General features: G+C 33.8%; 1 protein-coding gene across 9 annotated transcripts in view; it reads left to right on the forward strand.

The window, feature by feature from the left end:
* RABGAP1L (RAB GTPase activating protein 1 like) overlaps positions 1-27,839 on the forward strand; it is a 646,375-nt gene that overhangs the window by 101,642 nt on the left and 516,894 nt on the right. For 7 of the 9 annotated variants that reach the window (XM_063104460.1, XM_063104464.1, XM_063104461.1 and 4 more), the window contains 3 exons: positions 2,700-2,802; positions 4,864-5,030; positions 23,533-23,674. In XM_063104460.1, the coding sequence (XP_062960530.1) occupies positions 2,700-2,802; positions 4,864-5,030; positions 23,533-23,674 (412 nt within the window). The remainder of the gene's footprint in view (positions 1-2,699; positions 2,803-4,863; positions 5,031-23,532; positions 23,675-27,839) is intronic. The other 2 variants (XM_063104465.1, XM_063104469.1) reach the window with 1 other exon arrangement.

A 27,839-nucleotide genomic window follows, 5' to 3' on the forward strand; every position in this document is an offset into this window, starting at 1 on the left:
CATATTCATTGTAACTTTGCCTAATTAGTCTTAGTTCTGCTTTCTAGAGCAAGATGTTAATACTTCTGCTCCTTTTATGACATAACTGAATATCATGTGGACACTGAAAATAAATTTCACCTTCTCACAGTTTATTTATTCTGACAGTTTGAAAAAGCATACAGTTAGATTTAATTTAACTTCAGAATTTGTGAGACTTTTATATTTGTTGAACAGTTTTTAAGCAATACTGACTTTTCTTCCCCATGAATATTTTCTAATAATCAAGGTGGATTGAGACTTTTCTAGTTTAATAACTCTATAAATTTAGCTTATTAAAAGATCTTCATAAAAGAGAAAAATCATACTTACAAATATATTTTTCAGTCAAACAGCCAGATTATTTATATATATTTTATATGCGTATATAAGTAAAATCATTTATAAACCACATTAGTTTTTTTGAGGGGTGCAAGTAACAGAGGCACAATTTTTTTTCCAGTAATGAGAATATTTTTGGTCAAGATACTTGTAGAAATAAGGAAATGAGGACTTTGACCTGTAGCTATTGATACCTAGGAAAAACCTAACAGCAAGACACCAGAAAAAGCAGAAGACTTAGTAGAGCCAGGTTTGTTGGAACTGGAACGTAATTTAAAATTAAAGTCCTAGAGGTGCCTTGGAAAGTTTGTGGAGTTTTACAACTAACCATTCATTGACACCAGACTAATAGCTGAACCCACAGTTAGAATAACATTTTACATTGTAATCCAATGCACTTCTAATGTGTGTGTGTATATGAAAAAGCTGAAGTAAAGGTTTCATGAGACAGTTCTTAATCTTTGCATATGTGATGAACTGTGCTATTTTCTCTTTTCCTTTTTAAAAAATTTAATTGATTAATTTATTTTTGTAGCAGACCTGTATGGGGATCCAAACCCTTGACCTTGGTGTTACAATACTGTGCTCTAACCAACCGAGATAACTGGCCAGGCTATTTTCTCATCTACTTGCTCCTTTCCTATGCCCTTTCCTCTTTTTCTCTCTGACTCTGTTCTCTCTGCTTGTCCTTCCTTCCCTTCCTGACTCCCAGTATCTGCCTTAGTTTTTTTGTCTGTATGATTTATAATTTTTAAGGTTTTTTTAATGTTTGTTTTCTCCATTTCTCTTTTACCACTTATCAGCTTCCAAATACTCTGCTGTTCTTTATATATTTTTCCCTACTTCATAATTTGTTATCATATAACTTCATTTTATATGTGGCCTATCGTGGACTGACTTCTCATCAAAACATTTCAGCTTCCATTGCTAGCTGCCCATTTTCCTTGATATTTGTTAAATGAAAGAGAGATTTTGATTGGTCTAGTTCAACTTTTTGGACTCAAGTACAGCACAAGTTCTGGTCCAGAAATGGGTTGGGTTCTTTTGGGTCAGAAGCCCGTTCCTGTTCTGAATGGGGGCCTACTTAGGGGGTAAAGAGGGGGCATAGGGCTGTGTGTGTGTGTGTTTGTGTTTGAGAGAGAGAGAGAGAAACAGAGAGACAGACCATGAATATAGGAGTGTTGGGGGTGCCGAGTGGGCTTCGTTTACAAATGGCCTTGAGTGTACTTCATCTCTGTAATGCAGGGTCCCTGCATTCAAGCTATACAGTCTGATGAGTGGAATATTACTAATACAGTAGAAAAGCATACATAGTAATTACCAAATGACTGGCACAGTTTTATAGGGATTCAGAGAAGCATCTGTGAGGGGGTAATGAAACAAAGCTTTTTTGTGTGTTTTAGTCTGACCCTTTTAGCACTCTCTATTCATATATGAGGAAATTGGTGCAGAATATTGAAAGTACTATAGATACTATTTTTTCGCATAAGCGTATACTTGTGTGCTTGTATGCTGTTCTCTCATGGGACAACCTCTACCCCCCACCCCCAGTCACACATATATATACAAACTGTATATGGCCTTGCTTTCACTATATAGGAGTTGCTACTTTTTTAGTGAGAGTCAAGAGCTGGCTTGGTAAAAAGTCTTAAGGAATAGAGGAGTTGAGGAAGGAGAGAAGGGAAAAAGGAAGTAAGGGTAAGGTTAGAGGGAAAGAGTTAATAAATTTGAGTGTTGATTACAAACCAAAATTAGTGCCCCAATATTGACTTATGATTGTAAGAAAATGTCCAGATATCGGACGTATAAATAATTGAAAAGTATTAACTTTAAAGATATTAATTGCTGTGAAGTAAATTAGTATTTTAAGAATACATTAAAAATTAGAACATTAGAAAATTGCTAACTTTTCCCCTGTGGTTAGCTATTAATTCATTTTAACTGTCTTCAGTTAATTCTGTATTATAGTTACAATAGAAACTATGTACATCCTTATATGTGTAGGTATATGAGATTTTGACAACCAGCATAAGATCAAGTTAAATATAACTTCATAGCAATATGATGTCTTTGTGATTCAACATGTAAGGGTATGCCTCCTTTTACCCAAGATTTACATGTCTTTAAATAGAAACTATGTTTGAAGAAAACTGTAGGAGAATTTAATATTTAAAGAAATGCTTTTGTAGGGTGAAAAAAATTTACCATGAAAATAAAGCCCCCGTATGATTGTAAATCCAAATTTTAATAAGTTGGATCACTTAAAGTAAGATGTAATTTAAAATGGTGATTTTCCTTAATGAATCTGTTATCAGTGATTTCTGTCTGAACTTTTACAGGAATCCATGGGAAAAAGCCATGATGGAAGAGCTTATGTTATCACTGGCATGTGGAACCCCAATGCACCAATATTTTTGGCACTTAATGAAGAAACCCCAAAAGGTGACTTTTCTTAAAGATCCCTTATTATTTGCTTTAAATTTTACATTATGAATGATATTGTTTTGTCATGTTTTTAAAAAATTATGGTGCTCATTTAAAATGGCAATATTGTTCTTATTTAGAATTTGAGGTTCCTTTTCATACTTTATGCTTCTATGGGGAAAACCCTCACTATTCTAAAGAACCCCCCCAAGGCTGGCTGGTTAGTTCAGTTGGTTAGAGTGTGGTGCTGATAACATCAAGGTCCAGGGTTCGATCCCTTTACCAGCCAGCTGCCAAAAAAACCCACACACAAAAAAATGAAAAGCAAAAGAATCCCCCCAAAAGATGCAAGAATCAATTTTAATAGATTACGTAGAAAGCATGTGGCTTTCATGTTTCATTAATTACTATAGAGTTGTTTTGTTGGGGGAGGGGCAGTGATGGAGGAATATAAAAGATAATGATGAAAGGAAACATGCTGGAATTTTGCATATCTTTGATTATTATTTTAACTTTTTTTTTACATTATAAATTACTTTTATTATGTCATTTATTAACTATTGGTTCTAGTCTTTTGACCTTTGGGATTTTAGTAATATACATTAAGGATTTTTTCATATGTGACAAATTTTTTTCCTAGTTGTTTATCTTTACATTTTATTTAACATGTCTAGTGTTGGACAGAGTTTATATATGTTAAATAGTCACATTTGCTATTTTTTCCGCTGTGTATTTTTTTATTTCTATGTTATCCAGATATCTGTTAATTGCTTGGTTTTTATGCCCCTACATCATCTGCCTTTAAACTAAATTTAAAGTTTTACCTGATAAGTTATAGTCTTACCATAAATGCTTTACTGTCATTCAACCAATAATTTATATTTAGAATATAATGGATCAGTTTGTTTTATCTTTAGTCTTGTATTATTTAGTTTATACCCACATTAGACTTTTGGTTAAAGGTAGGAAATGTTAGTGAATACTGGTGTGGAAATACAATATATTAATGAAGAACATTAAAATGATAATTATTCTCAGATTGCCTTAAAGAGAGTATTCACTAGTTTCGTAAATTGCATATATTTGATTGCACATAAAGCTGTCTAAAAATGAGGGCTAAAAAGAGAAAAAATTAATGGTTACTTAAAATTGAGCTTTTTATATATTAGCAATAAACAAATTTTATACCCATAGTGTGTTATTTCTAGAGACCAGCCTGTAACTTTCTTTCTTATAAATGTTCAGAAAGAAAACATGAAAATGAGAAAAATAAGCCAGTTGATAATTTTGAAGAATAAAATACAGGGATTTCAAATATCAAGTTATAAAAGTAACTGGTATCTGTGTTTAACGTAACACATAGTTCAATTTCATTTTGTATTTTAAGACATATTTGGTCCTCAACTAAAAGAAAATTTTAATTTATTCTATTAAAATAAACTTTATGTATACATACAGAATCATAAGAACTGCACAGAACTATTTCATTGGGAATTTGATTAATGATTTTCCTATGAGTAAATATATATTATGAGCAATGAATATATATATTATGAGCAATCTCCAGTCACTTTCCTTAAAGCAGACAACACGAAAATATTGATATCAATAACATTTTACCTGTACAAGTTTAATATAGAGAAGGCTGAATGTCTTTTCTGATTTGACAGTTCCTCCTATGTAACTCATTAAACAAACACAATAATTTCTAGTATCTCCATTTATAAGATGGAAGTGATTTTCCAGAGGTTCCCTGGGAAATCTGATAGTTTTAGAGTGTAAGTTATCCTGAGAACTTTATTTTTATATTAAGGATCTCATTTTGGGAATGAAGAAAGTAAGCTGTCAGGAGATTTGGACACTCAATTAAGATAGGATCATTATTAGTGCCTGAGAAACATACTTGGAATACTTGGTTACCTATTTAATTTAAAGCAATAATAAAACATTTAAAAATAAATATAGAAGATAATATAATTGTAATGAACCTTAATTCTTTCATAAGATAGGACACTTTGTTTTCTTAAATAATCAAGGAATAATAAAGCCAGAATAAAATCCAGAAAATTTCCACTGCAGATAAACGAGTGTACATGACTGTGGCAGTGGATATGGTAGTCACAGAGGTGGTGGAGCCTGTCCGCTTTCTCCTGGAGACAATAGTTCGTGTGTACCCTGCAAATGAGCGATTTTGGTATTTCAGCAGAAAGACTTTCACAGAGACTTTCTTCATGAAGTTGAAACAGGTAGTACCTTTTTGTTCTCTTCACATAGTAACATATTTTTCTTTCTACCTTTCTTTTTTAATGCCACAATAATTCCTGAAGTAGCAATAAAAAGCAATAAATTTCCTCAAAAAGTCAAATGTTATTTTGAAATCAGCCAATAAAGTGTTTGAAAAATCTACACTAGGTAATAAAAGTTGAGTAAAACCCAGCTAGTGTAATAGTTATGTACTTTTCTTCTAGAAACCAGTAAAGTATGAACATACCTAATAGAAATATTGATTCTGTATATAGAACAACTATCCTGCTTTTTATATGCAATTACTTGAAACCAAAAAGACAGAGCACAGAAATACCATATGCTTATAAGTTTTAATGAAAAAAATTCCCAAGAAATATCTAATTGCCAGTTATTTCTGCCTGTAATGTTAGGTAATGAACATTATATGAACATTTCATTTGACTCATCAATAAGGATACAAAATTATTTTAATATTAAATGAACAAAATTAGGGTTTCTATGACATCCTTAACTTAGGCAGTATTAGTAGATAAAATATATAATTTTTGTTTTGTAGTAAAGGAAGAAGGTAGCTGAAAAAAATCTGAACTTTAATAGTGTCAGTGTTTTAAAATTAGGATAAAATACTCTATTCGAATAATGGATACCCTTTATATGCTGTTTTTGTTAGTACTCCCACTCTCCCAAGTTTTAAAATTCTCAATGCTTCATATACCGTAATACGCAAAATGTGATATGGTAAAAGCAAGCAGCAGCTCAGTGAGGAAATATGGAAGCCACCCACCCATTTTCATAAAAGAAAATCTGTCATGGCTCTGTTAGCCTTCATATACTAGATACTCTGAAATTATTGTGCTTTTCATCTTTTGTAAAATTATTATAACTGATTTGACTCAGCTTTTATTACTGAACTGTACTATGTGTACTGTTTTATTACTGAGCTTTACTGTGTGGACATTTTGCAGCATATTCTAATGAAGATTATGTGAACATTATTCAAAAACATCAGTTTCCTGAGCATCTTCTAATATTTTGTCGTGAGATTTTTCCCCTGCTTGTCTTGCTCCCTCTCTCCCTACCTTCTGTCCTTCCTTTTCTTCCTTCCTTCCTTTCTTTCTTTTTTTTGGGTAACTTCGTTTTATGACTATCAGAGATTTTGTCATTTTGAGCTAAACGATTATTCAGAGTTGCATAACAGTGAATGATGGAGCTGTGTAGAAAGTGGGTTGTCATTCTTATAGTTATAAGTTATTGTCATGTAAATTTTACCTCCTGGAAACCTGAGAAAAAGTTAGCTTTTTTCCCAGTTCTTGCACATGCTCTTGTTCTCTCTCTCTCTGTATTTTATTTTATAAAATATAGAGTGGATTTTTTATTTTAAATATTATTTTTATATTTTAAAAACTGCTGATATTGAGTGACTTTCAGTGGTAAATACCATGAGAATTTTCTTAGTAATAAAGCATTAAAAGTGCTGTATGAGGCCATTTCATGTGAATTAAAAAGATAGATTCACTTGTAATACTTAGCTCTACTAAGTGTGAGACTGATTTAAATGAGGATTAAAAATGAAGAAGATTGTTTCCAACTTTAGTGCTAATATTCTATATTAATGACAAAATGTGGAAAGCTACGGAAAATAGACTATTGAGTGGTCCACATATGAAGACATACCCAGCTTAAGCAGAAATAATAAAAATGAAAAAATTGAAATCTAGAGAAGTTAAATGAATTGTTGAAATTCATATGGGTAATTATTGGAAGAGCTGAGACTACAACTCCTTATCTTACGCCAGACTGTGCTGCTGTAAGGCCACACTAGCTTCTGTCTGTAACTCTAGAGACTGGGTCATGGCTGTTGATAGTAATCTGGAAATGATGGTGTAGACTTGACAACATTGGTAAAAAGAAGGAATTTGGTGAGCATCTCACATAATTCAAGGTAACCTTTGAAAATCTGGGTCTAGCCTATTACTCCTTTAAAAGACTCAAGGGAGAGTGAGTTAGTTTCAGTTTTGAGTAACTTAGATTTAGACACTTAGAACTATTTCTTTCATTCTGAGAGTTTTAGATTTATTGAACGAACCCGTAACTAGTTCTGTGCCCCAGAGGGTTAAACCAGACTCCTGGTGACAACACCAGACTAGATAGGATGTCCTGTCCCCAAATGATTTTTTTTCTTGGCAGCTTTCCTGCTTTCAAATACAGCAGGACTATATCTGTGGGCACTGAGGATGTATTAAAGTCTAACTTCTTCCTGATTAGTGTCCACTCAGGGACAAATGGCATTTTCATTTCATTCATATTTTACATGTAGGGAGCAAGGAGAGCATGTAACAAGGGAACTGAAGCTAGAGAGTCTGGGAAAATTTCCTGGAGAGAGTCATTTGACCTGAGGTTTAATAGGGGAGTAGAAATTAATTAGGTGAAAGTAGGAAATAGTACGTGGAAATGCCCAGAGAGCTAGAAAGGCTGGAGCTGCCAATAGTTGATGAGGAGGGGAAGCTCGGTCCCTGATCATGTGAGACTTTGGAGTCCATAAGTGTTCTTTTATAAATCAGCTTTATTGAAGTATAGTTAGCACACCATAAAATGCACCTGTTTTAATTGTACATTTTGATGCATTTTGACAAATGTATATAACTGAATAACCACTACCAAAATTAAGATATATAGCATTTCCATCATTCTTAAAAGTTTCATTGTGCCTATCCCATGCAGTCCTCCCCAGCCTCAACCTCAGGTAACCACTGACCTGCTTTTTTTCGTTATAGATTATATTAGTCATTTCTAGAGTTCTCATATAACTGAATTCATACAGTACTCTTCGGTGTAAGGCTTCTTTATCACAACGTTTTTGAGATTCATCCATGTTGTGTGTCAGTTGTTCATTCTTTTTATTGCTGAATATTACTCCTTTGTATGGAAATACCACAATTTGTTTATCCATTTGTCTGTTGGAAATTTCAGTTTTCAGTTTTTGTCTAGTAAGGTTAAAGCTTCTATGTAATTGTTTTGTCAAATAATTTTTCTTCATCTATTGAGTAGATAATATGTTTTTTATCCTTCATTCTGTTAATGTGGTATATCACATTTATTGATTTGCATATGTTGAACCATCTGTGCATCCCAGGGATAAATCCCACTTGATTGTGGTGTATGATCCTCTCAATGTGCTATTGATTTTGGTTTGCTAATATTTTTTGAGGATTTTTGAATCCATGTTCATTGGGGATATTGGCTTGTAGTTTTCTTTTCTTGTAATGTCCTTTTCTGGCTTTGGTATCAGGGTAATGCTAACCTCATAAAATAAATTTGGAAGTCTTCCTTCCTCTTCAGTTTTTTGAAAGAGATTGAGAAAAAATGTTTGATAGAATTCACCAGTGAAGTCATCAGGTCCTGGGTTTTTCTTGTTGGGAGACATTTTTATTACTGATTCAGTCTCCTTACTTTTTATTGGTCTGTTCAGATTTTCTGTTTCTTCATGCTTCAGTCTTGGTAGGTTGTATGTTTCTAGGAATTTATTCATTTCTTCTAGGTTTTCCAATTTGTTTCTAATGTGTTTTTTTTATGATCCTTTGTATTTCTGTGATATCAGTTGTCAGGTGTTTTTCATTTATAATTTTATTTATTTGAATCCTCTTTTTTTTTTCTTGGTTAGTCTAGCTAAAGTTTTGTTAATTTTGCTTATCTTTTCAAAAAACCCCAACTCTTAATTTTATTGATATTTTCTGTTATTTTTTTATTTCGTTTATTTCTGCTCTGATCTTTATTATTTCCTTTCTTCTGCTAACTTATGTTCTTCTTTTTCTAGTTCCTTGAGATGTAAAGTTGTTTGAGATCCTTCTTTTTTCTTAATGTAGGTATTGCTATAAACTTTCCTCTTAGAACTGCTTTTGTTGTATCTCATAAGTTTAGTATGTTGTGTTTCCATTTTCTTGATTTTTGAAATATTTAAAAAATATTTCTCAAGATTTAAAAAAATATTTTTCTTTGGCCTACTGATTACTCAGGAGTGTGTTCTTTAATTTTTTTATATTTGCAAATTTTTCAATTTTCTTCTGTTATTTATTTCCAGTTTCATACCCTTGTGGTTAGAAAAGATACCTGATATGATTTCAATCTTCTTGAATTTGTTATGACTTTTTTTGTGGCCTAGCATATGATCTGTCCTGGAGAATGTTCTTTGTATGCTTGAGAAGAATGTGTATTTTGCTGCTGTTTTGTATATGTCTGTTAGGTCATTTGGTCTATAGTGTTGTTCAAATCACTATTTCTTTATTGATTTTTTGTCTGAATGATCTATCCACTGTTGAGAATGGGGGATTTAAGTCCCTTGCTGTTTATTTTTCTTTCAGATCTCTTAATACTTGCTTTGTATATATAGTTGCTCTGATATTGTATACTGTGCATAAATGTAATTGTTATGTATTCTTGATGAATTGACATCTATATCATTATATAATGACCTTTTTGTCTCTCATGACACTTTTTGGCTTAAGGTCTAGTTTGTGTGATATAAATGTAGCCACCACTGACTGATCTCTTTCAGTTACTGTTTGCATGGAATATATGTTTCGTCTCTTCATTTTCAACCTACATGTGTCCTTAAAGCTAAAGTGAGTCTCTTGTAGGTAGCATGTAGTTGGATCTTGTTTTTGTATTCTCTCAGCCACTCTTTGTCTTTTGATTGGAAAATTTAATCCATTTATACTTAATTTTTTGTGGTTAAGGACTTACTATTATCATTTTCTTAATTGTTTTCTTCCTATTTTACAGTTTCTTTTTTCCTTTCTCTTCTGCTGTCTTCCTTTATAATTGATGACTTTTTGTGGTGGTATGCTTTGATTCCTTTCTATTAATCTTTTGTGTATCTACTTCAGGGTTTTGCTTTTTGGTTACCATGAGGCTTACCTAAAACATCTTACAGTTATTATGTCCTATTTTAAGTCTTATTTATTTTTAGTCTTATGTAGGCTCCTTTGTATTTGACAAGTTTGACAATTTAATTATAATGTGACTTGGGTGTAGACCTTTTTGGGTTCAACCTATTTGGGGAGCTTTGGGTCTCACAAAACTGGATGTCTATTTCTCTCCCCAAATTTGGGAAGTTTTTAGCTATTATTTTTTAAAATAGATTTTCTGTCTCTCTTTTCTCCTTCTGAGACTCCTGTAGTATGTATATTGTTTTGCCTGATGGTATTTTATAAGTCCTGTAGACTTTCTATACTTTTTCTTTTTTTCCCTTCTCTGACTGGATAATTTTAAATGACTTGTCTTCCAGTTGACTGATTCTTTCTTCTACTTGACCAAGTCTGCTGTTGAAGCTCTCTGTCGAATTTTTCAATTTACTCACTGTATTCTTTATCTCTAGGATTTATTAATGCTTTCTGTTGCTTTGTTGAACTTATCTTGATGTATTGTTTTCCTGATTGATTTAGTTATCTGTGTTTTCTTGTAGTTAACTGAATTTTAAAAGGATTATTTTGAATTCTTTGTCCAGTAGTTAATAGATCCATTTTTTTAAGGATCATTTATTGCTGGCTGTGCTCTGCAGCTGGGCTAGGCTGGTGACTAGGGACCCCAGCCAGGCAGAAGTGCTGACCATGCTTCTTGGCTAGACAGGGTGCCAACTCAACTCTGTAGGTGGGAGGAGCTGCTGGTTGGGCTCCCTGGTCAGACAAGGCTGCCAGCAGAGATGTGGTGCCACTGCCAAGATACACATGCTTATTTCTATGAGCCCTGCTCCCAGCTGACCCCTTGTGGTCTAGCCCTGTTAATTCCCCCAGTGTTCCCCAGGAGGCAAGACAGAAATGGGCCTTCTGGGAAGCTTTCTGGAATGCTGGGGAAGCTGCATGTCCACCTTGTACTTTCTTTTGCCCACTGAAGAGGCCATAGGCCTAGGAGATCCATTCTCATTGTAGTGCTATGCTGGCCTGGGGGAGTGGCAACATGATCAAAGTGAAACCACTCCCCTTATCCTTTATTAAAATGTGACATTTCTCAGTTTTGTGCATACAAGGTGGTGCTTCAGCCTCTCCTCCAGGTTCTGGGATTTTTGCAAAGGCATTCTTGTCTTTGGATAGGTGCAGGTTGGTATTTCTGAGCGGGACTAGAGCAAAGGACCTCCTATTCTGCCATTATGCTGATGCTACTCCCCAGAATCCGCATGTTTTTAATATTACTATAGATTGTGTTTTTTAATTTTTGATTGTTTACTTCTAGAATATAGAAAGATAATTTATTTTTGTATATTAATCATATTTCCTGCAACCTAAGTTCACATATTAGTTTTCATAGCTTTTCTAGAACTTTTAAGGCTTTCTATATATGATCATGCTGTCTGCAAATAATGACAATTTTATAGCCTCATTTTCAGTCTGAATGCCTGTTGCTTCTTTTTCTTGCCTTGCTGAGTTTTTTTTTTTCTTCCATGTACATTTGGTTTTTATTGAATGTTTTTCTGCATCTATGGAGGATTTTTTTTTCCCATTAATATGTTGAATTATACTGATTTTTCAAATGTTAAATCAGCCTTGCATTATTTAGGATAAGTCCCCTTGGTAATGATAGTATTCTTTTTATATGTAGCTCTATTTGATTTAGTAATATTTTGTTAATTATTTTTATGCCTATTTTCATAAGAGATATTGGTCTGTAGTTTTCTTGTAGTGTCTTTGTTGGGTTTTAATATTAGTTCAATGTTGTCCTCAAAACGAGCTGGAACTTATTTTTTCTTCTATTTGCTGGAATAATTTATATATGATTTGTGTTATTTCTTCCTTAAATGTTGGTTGGAATTTATTTGTGAACTTATCTGGGACTATAGTTTACTTGTGGGAAGGGTTTTAGTTATGAATTTATGTATTTATTTCTGTATTTACTTTTAATTGGCATGTAATAAGTGTACATATTTATGGGGTACAGTGTGATATTTGGATACATTTATACAATGTATATTATCCTATGAGGGTAATTAACATATCCTTCACCTCAAACATTTACCATTTCTTTGTGTGGGGAGCATTCAAAATCTTCTCTTTTAGCTACTTGAAAATGTACAATAAATTGTTGTTAACATCGGTCTCCCTACAGTGCTGTAGTACACTGGAACTTATTCCTCTTATCTAGTTGTAATTTCGTATTTGTTGACCAACCTCTCTTTTTCTGTCTCTCCCCTCTAGTCTTCCCAGCCTCTGGTAACCACTATTCTACTCTGCCTATATGAGATCAACTTATTTAGCTTCCACGTTTAAGTGACAACAGATGGTATTTATCTGTCTGTGCTTGGCTTATTTCGCTTAACATGATGTCCTCCAGGCTCATCCATGTTGCTATGAATGACAGGATTTTTTTCTTTTTTTTAGTGGCCAAATAGTTGTGTATATATATGTACAACACATTTTCTTTACCAAACCATTTGTTGATGGACACTTAGGTTGAATCCATATTTTGGCTATTGTGGATAGTGCTGCAATAAACATGGGTGTGCAGGTATCCCTTTGATATATTGATTTCCCTTCCTTTGGGTATATACTCAGCAGTGGGATTGCTGGATCATATGGTAATTTTATTTGTAGTTTTTTGAGAAACCACCATACAGTTTTCCATAATGGCTTTACTAATTTACATCCCCACCAGCAGTGTTATAAGATTTCTCTTTTCTCCACATCCTTGCCAGCATTTGCTATTTTCTGGTTTTTGATAATAGCTATTCTAACTGGGCAGAAATGATAACTCTTGTTGTGGTTTTGATGTGCATTTCCCTGATGATTAGTGATGTTGATCATTGTTTCACATACTTGGCTGTTTGTATGTCTTCTTTTGAGGTATGTTTATTCAGAATATTTGCCCATTTAAAATTCTATTATTTGTTTATTTGTTGTTAATTTGTTTGAGTTCCTTGTATATTCTTGGTGTTAATCTCTTGTTGGCTGAATAGTTTGCAGATATATCTTCCATTCTGCAGGTTGTCTCTTTACTCTGTTGTTTTCTTTGTTGCACAGAAGTTTTTTAGTTTGATACAATCCCATTTGTCTGTTTTTGCTTTTGTTGCCTGTGCTTTTGAGGTCTTTTAAAATCGTTCCCCAGACCAATGTCCCGAATCATTTCCCCTATGTTTTCTTCTAGTAGTTTCATAGTTTGGGGCATTACTTTTAAGTCTTTAATCCATTTTTAGTTGATTTTTATATATGGTGAGAGATGGGGGTCTGGTTTTATTCTTCTGCATATGGATATGCAGTTCTCCCAGCTCCATTTATTGAAGAGACTGTCCTTTCTCCAAAGTTCTTGACACCTTTGTCAAAAATCAATTGGCTGTAGAAACATGGATTTATTTCTGGGTTCTCTATTCTGTTCAGTTGGTGCGTGTGTCTGTTTTTGTGGCAATACTATTCTATTTTGATTACTATAGCTTTGCAGCATATTTTGAAGTCAGGTACTGTGATGCCTTCAGCTTTGTTTTTTTTTTGCTCAGGATTGCTTTGGCTATTTGGGGTCTTTTGTGGTTTCATACAAATATTAGGATTATTTTTTCTATTACTGTGAATAATGTCATTGGTATTTTGATAAGGATTGCATTGAATCTGTAGATCCCTTTGGGTAGTATTAGTTATGTCTTTTCTTTAGTAGATTCTGAATTGTTCAACTTATTATTTTTATTTTTTTTTTGAGTTAGCAGTGTGTGTCTTTCAAGGAATTTTTCAATTTCATTTAGGTTATTTAATTTATTGTTCAAAATGTTGCCTTATTTTCTTTTTAATGTCTTTAGGATCTGTAGAATCTGCTTTTATTCCTCATATTGACAACTTACATGTTTTATTTTTTCTCAGCCTAAGTAGAATTCTGTTAACTTTTGACCTTTTTTTCCTTCTAAAGAAACAATTTGGGGTTTATTGATTTTGCTGGGTTTTTTTTTTTTCTGTGTTCTCTTCTGTTTATTATTAATTTTTTTGTTTTATACATATATATATATTTCTGTTTGGGTTTAACTTGTTTGTCTTTTTCAAGCTTTTTCATGTGGATTAGATTTTTTTCTTTTTTTCTAATTCCCTTTAATTTTTTTAAGGTTACAACCTCCCCTCTAATCACTGCATTATTACATTCTATATATCTTATATATTGTGTGTTCATTTTTATTGTATTTGAAATATTTTCTGATCTTCCTTGTGATTTCTTTTGTGTCCTGTGAGTTGTTTAGAAGCATATTGCTTGATTTCTCAACATTGGTAGATTTTCAAGCTATTGATTTTGGATTTTGTTTCATTTTGGTTAGAGAACATACTGTGTATAATTTGAAATTTTCAGAATTGTTTAGATGTATTTTATGACCCAGCATATGGTCTATCTTTGTGAATTTTCCAATAGTACTTGTAAAGAATGTATATTCTGCAGTTGTCGAGTACAGTATCCTATAAATGTCAATTATGTGTCAATTATACAAATGTGTATAATGTTTTTCTGTGTTCTCTACTCAGTAGATCAACAATTTCTATGACTACTACTATAAGCAGTAGTAGGAATAGCCACTACTACTTACAAAGAGTTACGAAATGCTATACAGTGTTCTGAGCACTTTATATAGATTAACTTACGTAATTATCAGTACAACTCTGTTGAGGTGTAGGTATCATTATTATCTCTATTTTTCAGATAAGCACTTAGGCACAGGAAGGATATTAGGTGGTAGGACCAGGAAGTGACCCTAAGCAGCTTGACTCCAAAACGTACTATATTAGTCCATTTCTGTTGCTTATCACAGAATACCTGGAACTAGGTAATTTATATAGAAATAGAATTTATTTCTTACATTTTTGGAGGCTGGGAAGACCAAAGTTCAGGGAACACATCTGTTAACGATCTTGTTCTTGGTGGTGGCTCTACAGCAATGCAGGATGTCACTTGGTGAGAATGGCAGGAGCAAGGGAGAGACTAAGCTTCTCACTTGCTTTTCTTTTAAAGCTATCAGAACCATGCCCATTACACGGTCCTCACAATCTAATCACCTCTTTAAGGCCCCGCCTTTAATTAACATAATAGGATTCCACATCCTCTTAACAGTTACAGTTCGGATTAGCTATCAATGAGTGTGGGGGGACATGCAATCCACAACATGTACCCTTGTAAAATGTTTATGAGAAATGGAAAATTATGCTAGTCCTACACTAAAATTGGGATTTTTTTTTTTTTCCTGAAAACTTTTCCTTATGGGTATTAGTCATACAAGTACTAGTGTTGTATTTCACTTCAATTTGCCTTTTCGTTACTTGCATCATCTTTGACTGTTGACATCACTATTTAAATTAATCATCAATTATATGAAGAGTTGTCAGAATTGAATGCTTGCTCTCATTATAACTACCGTTATAATTATTTGTTCAGGAAGATTTTCAGAGCAGCACTAGTATGTGGAAGCCATTTTTCCTTCTTAGTTATTCCTATATGTGACTCACACATGTACAACAGGTTACACTCTCTGATGCCCCTGAGTATTGGCTTTTTTTTATGTTTTCTTGTGCAGAGGCAAATAGAAGTTTGCCTGGAAACGTTGTATATATGTGCAGCTTAGTGATAGGGACATGAAAAAGAAACTGAGACCAAATACATATAGCAAGGATTTATTGAGCCAAGATGATGATTGCAACCAGGGAGACACCGGGCATCCCTGAAAATGTGTTTCAAAGAGGGCCAGCAGAGCTTAACATATTAATCGTAAGAAATGGGAAGGGTCAAAGGAGAAAGAAAGACAGCCCTGCCTAATTTCTTCATCATACTTTCTAGTGGTACTACATGACATATAGATTTGGGATTGTTATTAGGTTACATCGTACATGCAGGGATCTAGAGTAAGGGTAACAAGAAGTATTCTAGGTTATTTTATGGCTTTTTTGGCACCGTTATGTCTGCTTCTAAGTAAAATGGTCTTATGGTTACATTTTCCAGGACAGGTGGACATGATTACTGACTTTTTCCAGATCTCCCAAGGCACTATAATTTAGCTGATCTGGTCAGAGCAGATTCTTTTTATTATCAATGAGAATATCTGATTCTGTTATATGGTTTATATAGACATTTATGTTTTAAAAAAAGAGGTTTTATATTATTTTATATTTTATATATTATTTTATATTTTATTCTTTATTCAGCTTTGCATCAGAATCACTCGTGATCCTTTAAAAAAATCCAGATTTCTGGATCCCACACTAAAATTCTGACTAGCAGGCAGTAGTGTTTCAAACAGAAAGCCCCGGGTCTAGTTTCCTCATTTATAGCCAGTGTGGAGAGGAGAGGCTTCAGAAGATTTATAAACAGGTATCAGTACGTTGTACTTTGTCTTTCTTTGTTGTCTTTATTGAAGTACAGAAGTACTTCAAAAAGTTCATGGAAAGATTCTTAATATCTTTTAGTTGTATTTTTCCATGAACTTTTTGGAGTACCTTTATATACCATGTTGAAAAAGAATTTAGAGTTTATTTGCATAAGTGATGAATATTTGTATGTGACTTAGTCAACCCACATTTATTGAGTTCCTATCAATAAATATTTACATGTTGCTAAAGTGTGATAAATTCTAATATGAACCAGGTAATTATTTTACAAATACAGATGGATTTTTTAGCTGTCTAAAAATATGTGAATATTGGAAATGTTTTTTATTAAAAAGCTATTTGAAACAATTGCTAGGTACGATACTTAGTTTCTACATAAGATCAAAGTAGTGGAGATTCTGCTTGTATAGGAAACTAGGTGCAGATGAAATATTTTACCATTATTCTAGCACTTTTACGCTACAACAACAAAGTTGAGTAGTTGAGACTGAGATGATATGGCTTGCAAAGCCTAAAATATTTTCTGTCTTGCCCTTTATAGAAAAAATTTTTTGATTCCTGAGAAAGACAATTATATTGTTAGTAAATGAGAACAGTTTTATTCCCAATCTGTATACATTTTCTTTCTTTGTTTTGCCTTAATGCACTGGTCAGGACTTCCATATGATGTTGAATATGAGTGATGACAATGGACATTCTTTCTTTGGTATTCATCGCAGGAGGAAAGTATTCAGTCATTCACCATTAAATGTGATGTCAGTTGTAGGTTTTTCATAGATATCATTTACCAGGTTGAGGAAACTCCTTTGTGTTCCTAGTTTACTGAAAGCTTTTAACATGAATGAATGAGGGATTTTCTCAAATGCCCTTTCTCCATCAGTTGATACAATTATGTGGTCTTTCTTTCTTCTGTTAATGGATGTCAGTGATGCATTTTTTCTGATAGTGAACCAGCTTTGCATTCGCCAGATAAACCCCACTGGTTGTGATGTGTTATTTAATACACACAAATAAAATTTGTAGGTTGATTTATACATATATATTTAATTTGAAATGTATTTGAACATATATTTGATTTGGAATTGATTTATATATATTTATATATTTATACATATTTATACATATAAATAGCTGAATTTGATTTGCTAATACATATATATAAATGAGGGTTCCTCAAAAAGTTCATGGTAAGATTTGTATTATCTTTTAATTCTATTTTTCCACAAACTTTTCGAAGTGCCCTCATATATATATATATATATATATATATATATATATATATATATATGCATGCATAATTTGTAATGTTATTAGCAAATCAAATCCAGCTATTTATGTGTGTGTGTGTGTGTGTGTGTGTGTGTGTATATATATATATATATATATATATATAACAAGTTATTACGAAAAAGAAAACCACAGACCAATATCCCTGATAAACATAGACAAAAATCCTCAACCAAATATTAGCAATATTTGATTTTAAAGCTGGATTTGATTTACTAATATTTGGTTGAGGATTTTTGTCTATGTTTATCAGGGATGTTGGTCTGTGGTTTTCTTTTCTTGGAATAACTTCTTTAGTTTTTATATCAAGGAAGTGTTGTCCTGGTACATGAGTTCGGAAATACCCTCTTTATCTCCCAGAAGATTTTTAAATAGCATTAGTGTTATCCCAGACAAACAAAAGCTAATGGAATTTTTTCTTTATGTATTTGGTAGCATTTGTCATTGAAGCCATCTGGCCTGAAGTTTTCATTTTCATGAAGGATCTTAACTACAAATATAATTTTTAAATTAGATATAGGATTTTTTCAGCTTAATCTATTTCTTCTTGGATAAGTGCGGGTGGTTAGTGGTTCTCAAGGAATTGGTCCATTTAATCTAAGTTGTCCAATTAATATGCATAAGACTTTTGGCAGTATTTTTATTACTTTTCTGATATCTTTGGGATCTGAAGCAAGATCCACACTTTGTTCCTGATATTGGTAATTTGAGTCTTCCTTTTTTTCTTGTCAGTTTTCCTGGAATTTTACCAATTAAAAAAAATTTTTTTTTAAAGAACTGCCTTTTGGTTTCATTTATTTAAAATTTTTTCTTCCCCCAACTTTATTTCTGCTGTTATCTTTATTTCCATTTTTCTGTTTGCTTTGGGTTGTTTTGTACTTCTTTTCCTAGTTTCTTAAGGTGGAAGGTGACATTATTGATTTTTGGATGTTTCTTTTGTAATACAAGCATTTATACCTCTAAATCTCTCTATGTGCACTGTTATATATGTATTCCACTAATTTAGACTTGTTGTATTTTCATTTTTATTTAGTTCAAAATATTTCCTAATTCAAATTTTCCTCTTTGGCTTTTATTCATGAATTATTTAGAAGTGGGTTCTATTATTTTCCAGTATTTGGGGGTTTTTCAGATATATTTCTGTTGCTTATTTCAAAGATGGTACTTCAAGAAGTTCATGGAAACGTTTTGTATTATCTCATTTATTTTTTTTATGATCAGGTACTCCACAGATGCCTCATTTCAGTTATTTATTTATTTATTTTTATTGAATCATAATTGATTATAGATATTTTTGGGATTCATTGTTGACATATGTTGATCAAATCAATATTACTAGTATGTATATTGTTACAAATTGTACTTATTCTTTATGCCCCTTGTCCAATCAGTCATTCCCTATCTCCCTCTCCCTCCCCTGTCCCACCACTGATAACCCTAGATTTCTTCTCTCCTTCTGAAAGAGTAATGGTTACTCTGTTGATTTGTTGCCTAGATGATCTGTCTAATGCTGAAAGGCATGTTCAGGTCCCCGAATATTATCATAGAGCAGATGCTTCTTCTGTCACTCTGGAATGAGCTTTGTGGAGAGAGATATCCTCTTCTTTTCTTTGGTCTCTGCTGGTGACTTTCCTTGTGTCAATGCACTTCAGTGGGTGGTGGACCATCTGCATGGTGATTGTGACGTCTAGCCGCTTTCACAGCAGCTGTGGTTACTGTGGTGGGCCACCCACATGGAAGTGATGATTTTGGCATGCTCCTTGGTGCTTGTGGTGTGCCTGGGTGTAGGGGGGAGCCGGTCCTCAGCTCCATGCCCCGGGTCACCGGGCTGGTCCCAAGGTGCTGGTGGTGTGCATGGTAGTGGGCACGTGGTCTGGTCCCTGGCTTGACACCCTGGGCCCCCTGGGTGGGCTTCGAGGCACTGGTGATGTGCCTGGGCTGGAACTAATTTTTTGTCCTTTGCTTACTTCTAAAACTGGAGGACTTCCTGTGGGGACCAGTACTTGAGCTCTGTGGTTTAACTAAATTGCTGCTTTGCTGCTGTTTCCCTAGGGAAGGCTTCTTGTGCAGCCCAGGGTTTAAAGGTTGACCTTACAGGTACTTCTGGCTCTCCAGAGACTGGGTGCACCCTGGGTTGTGTAGAAACTCTGATCTGGGCCTGAATCTTTTAATCAAACTGCACCCCATGCAATTCTGTATTCCCGACCAGTCTCCTTTGAGTAGTCATGCCCTGACTGGGGGACAGATAGGCTGACCTTGCTGTGTCCCAGTGTTCTCCTGGTGGGCCCGTCTCCCCAACTGTCTGTGCTCCAAACATTTCCCATGGGATGGACCCTGCACTGGTCCCTTGTGATGACTCACCAGCCTCTGAATGGCTTCCCTTTTTCAGCTGTTTTGGCTCCTCGCTCCTGCGTGGGTCTGCAGGAACCTTATTAGTGGTCTTGCTGTCCTGGGGGCCACCAAGGCCCTCTTCTCCCCTGCTGCCTCCAAGTGCCTCCATCCAAAGGGCACAGGTGTGACTTCTGCTGGCTCCTGCTGCCTCCTGCTGTCTCCTGCTGTATGTGCTCAGCAGTTCCAGCCTTAAAGCAGCCATGGCCTGAAATGCTCTGAGTAGTTTTTTCTTTCTCTCATTGTGGCTCCTCCCACTTCATGAACTCTGTAGGTCTCTCCTCCTCTTCCCCTGAGCTCCAGTGGCCCCAGCTTGGCTGTTGTTACATTTTTATAGTTGTAAATTGGTTGATTTGTGGGAGAGAGTGATGCTGGGTACTGTCTATTCTGCCATCTTGACCAGAACTCTCTCTGTATTATCTTTTAATTCTATTTTTCCATGAACTTTTAAAAATATCCCTGTAGATTATTGTGTTATGGTCACCAAATATATTTTTATGATTTCAGTTTTTAAAACTTTCTCAAAGTTTCTGTTATAACCCAAGAAATGGATTATCTTGGTGAATGTTGTATGTGCTTTTAAAAGAATATGTATTTTGCTGTTATTGGGTGGAGTGGTGTTTAAATATCAGGTCCTGTTGGTTGATGATGTTCAATTCTTCTATAACCTTGCTTAATTTTTGTATAATTTATCTATTGATTACTGCAAGAGGAATGTTGATGTCTCTACTTGTAAATGTGGGTTTGTCTCTCTCCTTTCACTTGTATCAGTTTTTGCTTCATATAATTGAGACCCTGTTGTTAAGCTTATACACTTACAGGATTCTTATGTGTTCTTGTTGAATTGATTATTTTACCATTGTGTAATGTCCTTCTTTATCCCTGGTGATTTTTTTTTTTCTTGGTTGGTAATCTACTTTGTCTTATATAAATATAGTATCTTTGGCTTTTTTTTTTTATTAGTGTTTCCATGGTATGTTTTTTCCCCTCACTTTACTTTAAACCTGCCTATATCATATTTAAAGTAGGTTTCCTTGGTAGACAGAATGTATAGTGTCTTGTTTTTAATACAATCTGACAATCTCTGTCTTTTACTTGGTATGTTTAGTCCATTCATATTTAATATGATTATTGATACATTTCAGTATAGGTATACCATTTTATTATTATTCTCTGCTTGTTTTGTTTTTCATTCCCTTTTCCCCTTTTCCCACTGTCTTTTGGATTAGTTGAATATTTTGTTAGTATTTCATTTGTATTATATTTCTGTATGTTTCCTTTAGTGGTTGTTGTGTGGATTGAGGTCTCTGTTTCTTGAATATAGTAGAAATGCAATAAAAATTTGGTTGTTTTAAACTTAACCACTTAATTTTTTGTGGCTATCTTTTTTATTTTTCTATTTTTTATGCAGTGGACAATTTTAACTCTCATTTGAAATGATTTAGAAGATGCACTTGAAATTTGACTATGGTTAGAATGAATTCTTGAAAACAGAATGCTTCAATAATTAAAATAGTTATATTTTTGTAACAAATGAATCACAATACAGGTAGATATTAGAGATAATTATGTCTCTGTATATGCCTGTATTCTAATTTTGTGTCCTTTAGAGCCTAGTATGGTGCTATAAACATAATAGTAATAATAGTAATAAATTTGTTTCAGGAATTTTGGTGAATGTCAAAAGTATTATTATATTTAAACTTTTTAACAATTTGGAGGAAGCATTATTTCCATTTTATTAATACAGATACTGTGATTTAGGAAAGTTAAGTAATTTGTTCAATATCGCACATCTGATTAATAGTGAAATTTGAGTTCAAACCCAGGTCTATTTGACTCTAAAATCCATATGTTTTACCATTGGCCTAGTCATTCATTCCACATATATTTATTGAGTACTTTGTGTACCATATAATTTCTGATTGCATTCAACACAGTCCTTGCCCTTATGGTGCTTACTGTCTTGTGGATGAGACAGATGTTAAACAAATAAATATAAAAATAAATGTGTAATTACATTGTGGTAAGTGTGGTGAAGAGGAGGGACAGGGTATGATGAGAATCAAAAATATGGGAAACTTAGATATGGTGTGTGTGTGGTGGGGGGTGACTGGAAAACCTCTTTACATAGAAGTAACATTTGAGGTAAAGTTCCAAATATCTGGGAATTAGAAAAGAGTAGGAAGAAAGCTGTATTGGGAGAGAGAAAAGGATATCCTAAGGCCTTGAATTGGGAAAGAGATTAGAGGGTTCAATGAGCTGAAACAAGAGTTTCCAGAGTGGCTGGAATGTAGTACTAAAATTCGGATGTGAGATGAGGCTGTAGAGAGAGGTAGGGGCCAGTTTATCCAGGGCTTTGTAGGCCATGCTGAGGAAGTTGGTTTATAGTTGCCTTAATTTTCCCTCCTGAAAGAAAATTGCCTGTTATACTTTCCTCTGTGTAACCTACACGGAGAAAAGAGAAAGAAAGAATTCGCTCAAAATACAATCAATGAGGCCTAGAGGGACTGCCACCCATCAGGGGAGCACCCCCTATCCAAAATCAGCCTTTCTTTTTATTGACAAGACAAGGAAGTTTTACAGGAAAAATCAGTGGCTTCAATGATTAAAGTAGGACATAAGGACATGGGCCGTGTTACAAAAGTTGTCCATGGGTAAGTATAGCTTAACAATGGAAACTAGTAACATCAGTAAATGAATTCGACATTCCAAAGTACAATTAGTAAAGAGCTAAATTGGTCAAACTGGCTCATTATCTAAAGTATGACCTCTCCTTAAACAAAAGTTAAACTCTTATAAAATCTAAATACAATTATATCTAAAGTTTTCTCCAACAGACAGCTTGCCCCTAGCAAACTTCTTTTCCACAACTTTCCCTTTGGCAATTCTTAAAATCTCTTAACAGAACCAGTATGACACCTATCTGTCATCTCTAAAATAATTAAAGTATACAGTCCCGTACCTAACCAGTGATTAAGAGTTGATTAGATGGGCTTTGGCCACACTCTCTATGGACTGTGGCCCCCGGTCTGAGGGCTTTTGCCCCATACATGCATATACCTAAAAACCTTATTCTAAAATCAAATGAGAATCATGATTTCTAACCCACTACAATTGCCATGTATAGGCAAATTTATAAGGTAAAGATGATCTACTTCAAAGAATTAGTTGATGGGTGTGCGGTAGTCAGTTCTGAGAATCTAGCATCACTTGCTTTTGTGTCTGTACAGAATTTGTGGTGTCTTGGGTTTTTCTTATAAAAAAGAAATTGAGTTTCTCAAAATGGCTAGTAGGTTTTATTGTATTGGTTAAAATAATACTAGCATATCATATGAAGAAAAATGCACTTTAAAAGTTTTCTCAACCTCAGACATGTTGTAGATCAAACATGATCTTCTATTCTTCATTTCAATTCTTTTTAGTAAATCATTGAAATGCTATCTTTCAGTATTTCCTTCAAATTTCTAATATTTAAATTTTTTTATGTATTTCTCAGTCTGAGGGAAAAGGCCATACCAGTACTGGAGATACAATATATGAGGTCGTGAGTCTACAGCGAGAATCCGACAAGGAGGAACCAGTCACTCCTACTAGTGGAGGGGGTCCAGTGTCACCCCTGGAGGATGAAGCAGAAGAGGGTAAGAAGTTGGACTTACTCAGTTCCCTCTACTTACATAGTAGCTTTACTTATAATCTTCAAAGGTTTGTGTGTGTGCTTGCACACACAGGAGGGGAGAGGAGTGGTCATTATACCTTGTCTCTGCCACTCATAGGTTTGATTCCGCTAGATGGAGAAGAGAATTTGGTTCATCTGGTTGCTTGGTTGCATAGTCCCCAGTGCCACATATGCAGCTATTTTGTCACTACTTAAATTTGACAGCATCATTTTGCTGTTTTTGCTTTGTATTTCAAGTATTTTTGAAGTGTTTAATGTGAAGTTTCAGATTCTCTCAAGGGTTTTTAGAATTTTAGTGATATGTCATGTCCTACTTTTCATTTTACATTATTCAGTTCTGACTTGTTTTTTGTTGTTACTGTATACCTCACTACTTACTCGTTTGGAATAGCATGATCTCTACTCTTTACTACATACATGATGCTGAGAGATCCTAACGAACCTCACAAAAGTCACATCATTTGGCTCTGTGCTCAGTACTCTTTTTATAGAAATTAGAGGTAAATGACAGATTTTTACTTTAAGCCCTTATATTATCTGCTTCTAGGGTAAGGCTTATTAACAGTAAGTTTCTGAATTTATGTTATATTTGAAAAAAGTTCTTAGAATTCTCAATCTTTCACTATATGAAACCATTCCTTACTTTGATTTCCCATAATAAGAATAGTTTTAGCTAATATTTATTGAATGCTTACTATATGCTGGGCATCAGTCTAATTGTTTCAAATGTGTCAACTTATTTAATTCTTATAGTCCTATGAGTACTTCTCTTAACTTGGTTTTAGGGAAGATAAACTCAGGCACAAAGAGCATTAGTTACTTCCTTTAGGTCACTCAGCTAGAAGCGACAAAGCTGAGATCTGAGCCTAGGCTGTCTGATTCTAACATTTGCACTTATAACTATGACATTATTCTGCCAAGTTAGCCAAGACACTAAAAATACATAAGCAACTCACTTTTTAAAAACTAAGCTAAAATTCACATAACATAAAATTAACCATTTATAAGCATACAATTCAGTGGCATTTAGTATGTTCACAGTGTTGGGCAACCATCACCTCTATCTTGTTTCAAAACATTTTCATCACCCAAGAGGAAACACCATACCTGCTAAACAGTCGCTCCATGTTCCCTCCTTTCCCTGGTTCCTGGCAATCACTTTCTGTCTTTCTCTGTTTACCTGTTCTGGATAATTCATATAAGTGGAATCATCCAATATGTGAACTTTTGCATCTGGCTTCTTTTTGAAGTTTTTGAGGTTTATCCACATTAGTACATGTTGTTAAAATGTATCAGCATTTTATTCTTTTGTAAGGGTAAGTAATATGCGATTGTATGGATATACCACATTTTCTGTATCCATTCATCTGTTGACAGACACTTAGGTTGATTCCATGTCTTGGCTATTGTGAATACTGCTGCAGTGAACATGGGACTGCAGATATCTCTTTGACCTACTGATTTCATTTCCTTTGGATACATTCACAGTAGTGGGATTGCTGGATCATGTGATAGTTCTGTTTTTTGAGGAACCTCCATCCGTTTTCCATAATGGCTGTACTAATTTACATTCTCACCAGTACTGTGCAAGGGTCCCCTTTTCTCCACTTCCTTGCCAACACTTGTTATTTTTTGTCTTTTTGATAATAGCCATTCTAACTAGGGTGAGGTGATACCTCACTGTAGTTTTAATTTATATTTCCCTGATGATTAGTGATGGCACTTTTCCATATACTTATTGCCCATTTGTATGACCTCTTTTGAGAAATGTCTATTCAGGTTCTTTGCTCATTTTTTAAATTGGGTTATTTGGTGGTTTTTTTTGTTTGTTTGTTTTTGGGTTTTTTTTGCTATTGGGTTGCATATGTTCCCTTTTTAAAAAAGTGATTTATTTTTTAATTGAAACAATTGATTATACACATTATGGGGTATAGAGTTGTCTATCAGTATTTGTGTACAGTATGTGATGATTAAATCAGTATTGTTAGTATGTTCATCATTACAAATTGTCAACATTCTTTGTGTCCATTACCCAGTTTCTCCTTTCCCACTTCTTGTAACCACAGATCTGTTCTCTCCTGTAAGGTCAACGTGTTATTATGGTTGTTCTTCCTTACTTCTCTTCTGTCCCTTCCTCCCTTCCTCTCTTTCTTTCTTCCCACTTATGAGTAAGAACATGTGGTATTTCTCTTTCTGTGCCAGGCTTATTTCACTTAACATAATTTTCTTCAGGCTCACCTGGGTTGCTGAGAATGGCAGAACTTCATTCTTTTTTATGGCTTAGTAATATTCCATTGTGTACATATACCACATTTTCCTTATTCAGTCATCCGTTGATAGACTTTTAGGTATTAGTTCTTTAAATGTTTGGTAGAATTCAGCAGTGAAACCATCAGGTCGTGTGCTTTTCTTTGTTGGGAGACTTTTTGTTATTGATTCAACCTGCTTACTCGTTATTTGGCTGTGTAGATTTTCTGTTTCTTCATAATTCAATCTTGGTAGGTTTTATGTGTCAAGGAATTTATTCATTTCTTCTGGGTTATTCAATTTCTTGGTGTATTGTTATTCATAGTAGTCTCATCATCCTTTATATTTCCTTTGTATTAGTTGTAATGTCTGCTTTTTCATTTCTGATTTTACTTGTGTCTTTTTTTTACTTAGTCTAGCTAAAGGTTTGTTGATTTTATCTTTTTAAACAAAACAAGTCTAGTTTTGTTTATCTTTTTATTGTTTTTCTAGTGTATATTTTATTTATTTCTTCTCTGATCATTATTATTTACTTCTACTAACTTTGGGCTTAGTTTGTTCTTGTTTTTCTAGTTATTAAGGTGGCAGTGTTAGGCTGTTTGTTTGAGATCTTTCTTGGTTTATGATGTAGGCATTTTTTTTCCTATAAACTTCCCTCTTAAAACTGCTTTTGTTGTATTTCATAAGCTTCAGTATGTTGTTTCCATTTTTATTTGACTTCAGAAATTTTTTAATTTTCCTTTTAATTTCTTCATTAGCCCGTTGGTTATTCAGAAACATGTTGTTTAATTTTTTTTTACTTATGAGTTTAATCATCATAGTAAAGCTATAAGTGATTTATACACCACTATTACAGTATTAAAGTATTCTGAATTTGAATACATACTTATTTTTATCAGTAACTTTTATCATTTTTTAAGAGTTTTTTAAATAGACTTAATTTTTAAAGAGAAGTTTTAGGTTCACAGCAAGATCAGGAGGATGGTACAGAGATTTTCATATACTTCCTCCACTCCCCCCACCATGCCTCCAATTATCAACATCCCCCACCAGAGTGGTATGTTTGTTAAAATCCATGAACCTACATTGACTATCAGTAAATTTTATATTTTCAGATTTTTTTGTGTTACTAATTAGCATCCTTTTCTTTCAGGTTGAAGAATACCTGTTAGCACTTCTTTTAAGACAGGCCTGGTGACCTGATATTCTTTGATTTTCTCTACCAGTTTTATATTTTTCCTCATAGACTGTGTACATACCTTGCTGGATTTTTTTCCTATATACTTCGTTCTTTTTGTTGTTAATATAAATTGTATTGTGTTTTTAATTTAAAATTCCAATTACTCATTTCTAGTCTATAAAAAAGTAGTTGACTTTTTGTATATTGACCTTTCGTACTGCAACCTTACTAAATAGTTCCAGGAGGTGGTGATGGGGTGGTTTTGTCAATTTTGGGGGGATTTTCTACATATATTATCATGCCACTTGTGAATGAAGACAGTTTTATTTCTTCCTTTCTGATCTGCATACCTTTTATTTTCTAAGTGTCATTGAATTTGCTAGGTGTTTAATAGGAGTGTTTAATAGCAGTGTTTAGTAGGAGTGATAAGAGAGAACATTCATGCTTTCTTTCAGATCTTAGGGGTAGGGGCAGGAAAGTATTTAGTTTCTCACTGTTAAGTATGGTATTAGTTGTAAGTTTTTTGTAGATGTTCTTTATTAAGGTGAGGAAGTTCTCTATTTCTAGTTTGCTTACAGTTTTTATCATGAATGAGTATAGGATGTTGTCAAATACTGTTATTGATGTGATTATATAGTTTTTCTTCTTTAGCTGTTGAGGTGATGGATTACATTAATAAATTTTTAAATATTCCTTTGTG

This window comes from Cynocephalus volans, chromosome 8, assembly GCF_027409185.1.
Source record: "Cynocephalus volans isolate mCynVol1 chromosome 8, mCynVol1.pri, whole genome shotgun sequence".
NCBI classification, from domain to species: Eukaryota; Metazoa; Chordata; class Mammalia; order Dermoptera; family Cynocephalidae; genus Cynocephalus; species Cynocephalus volans.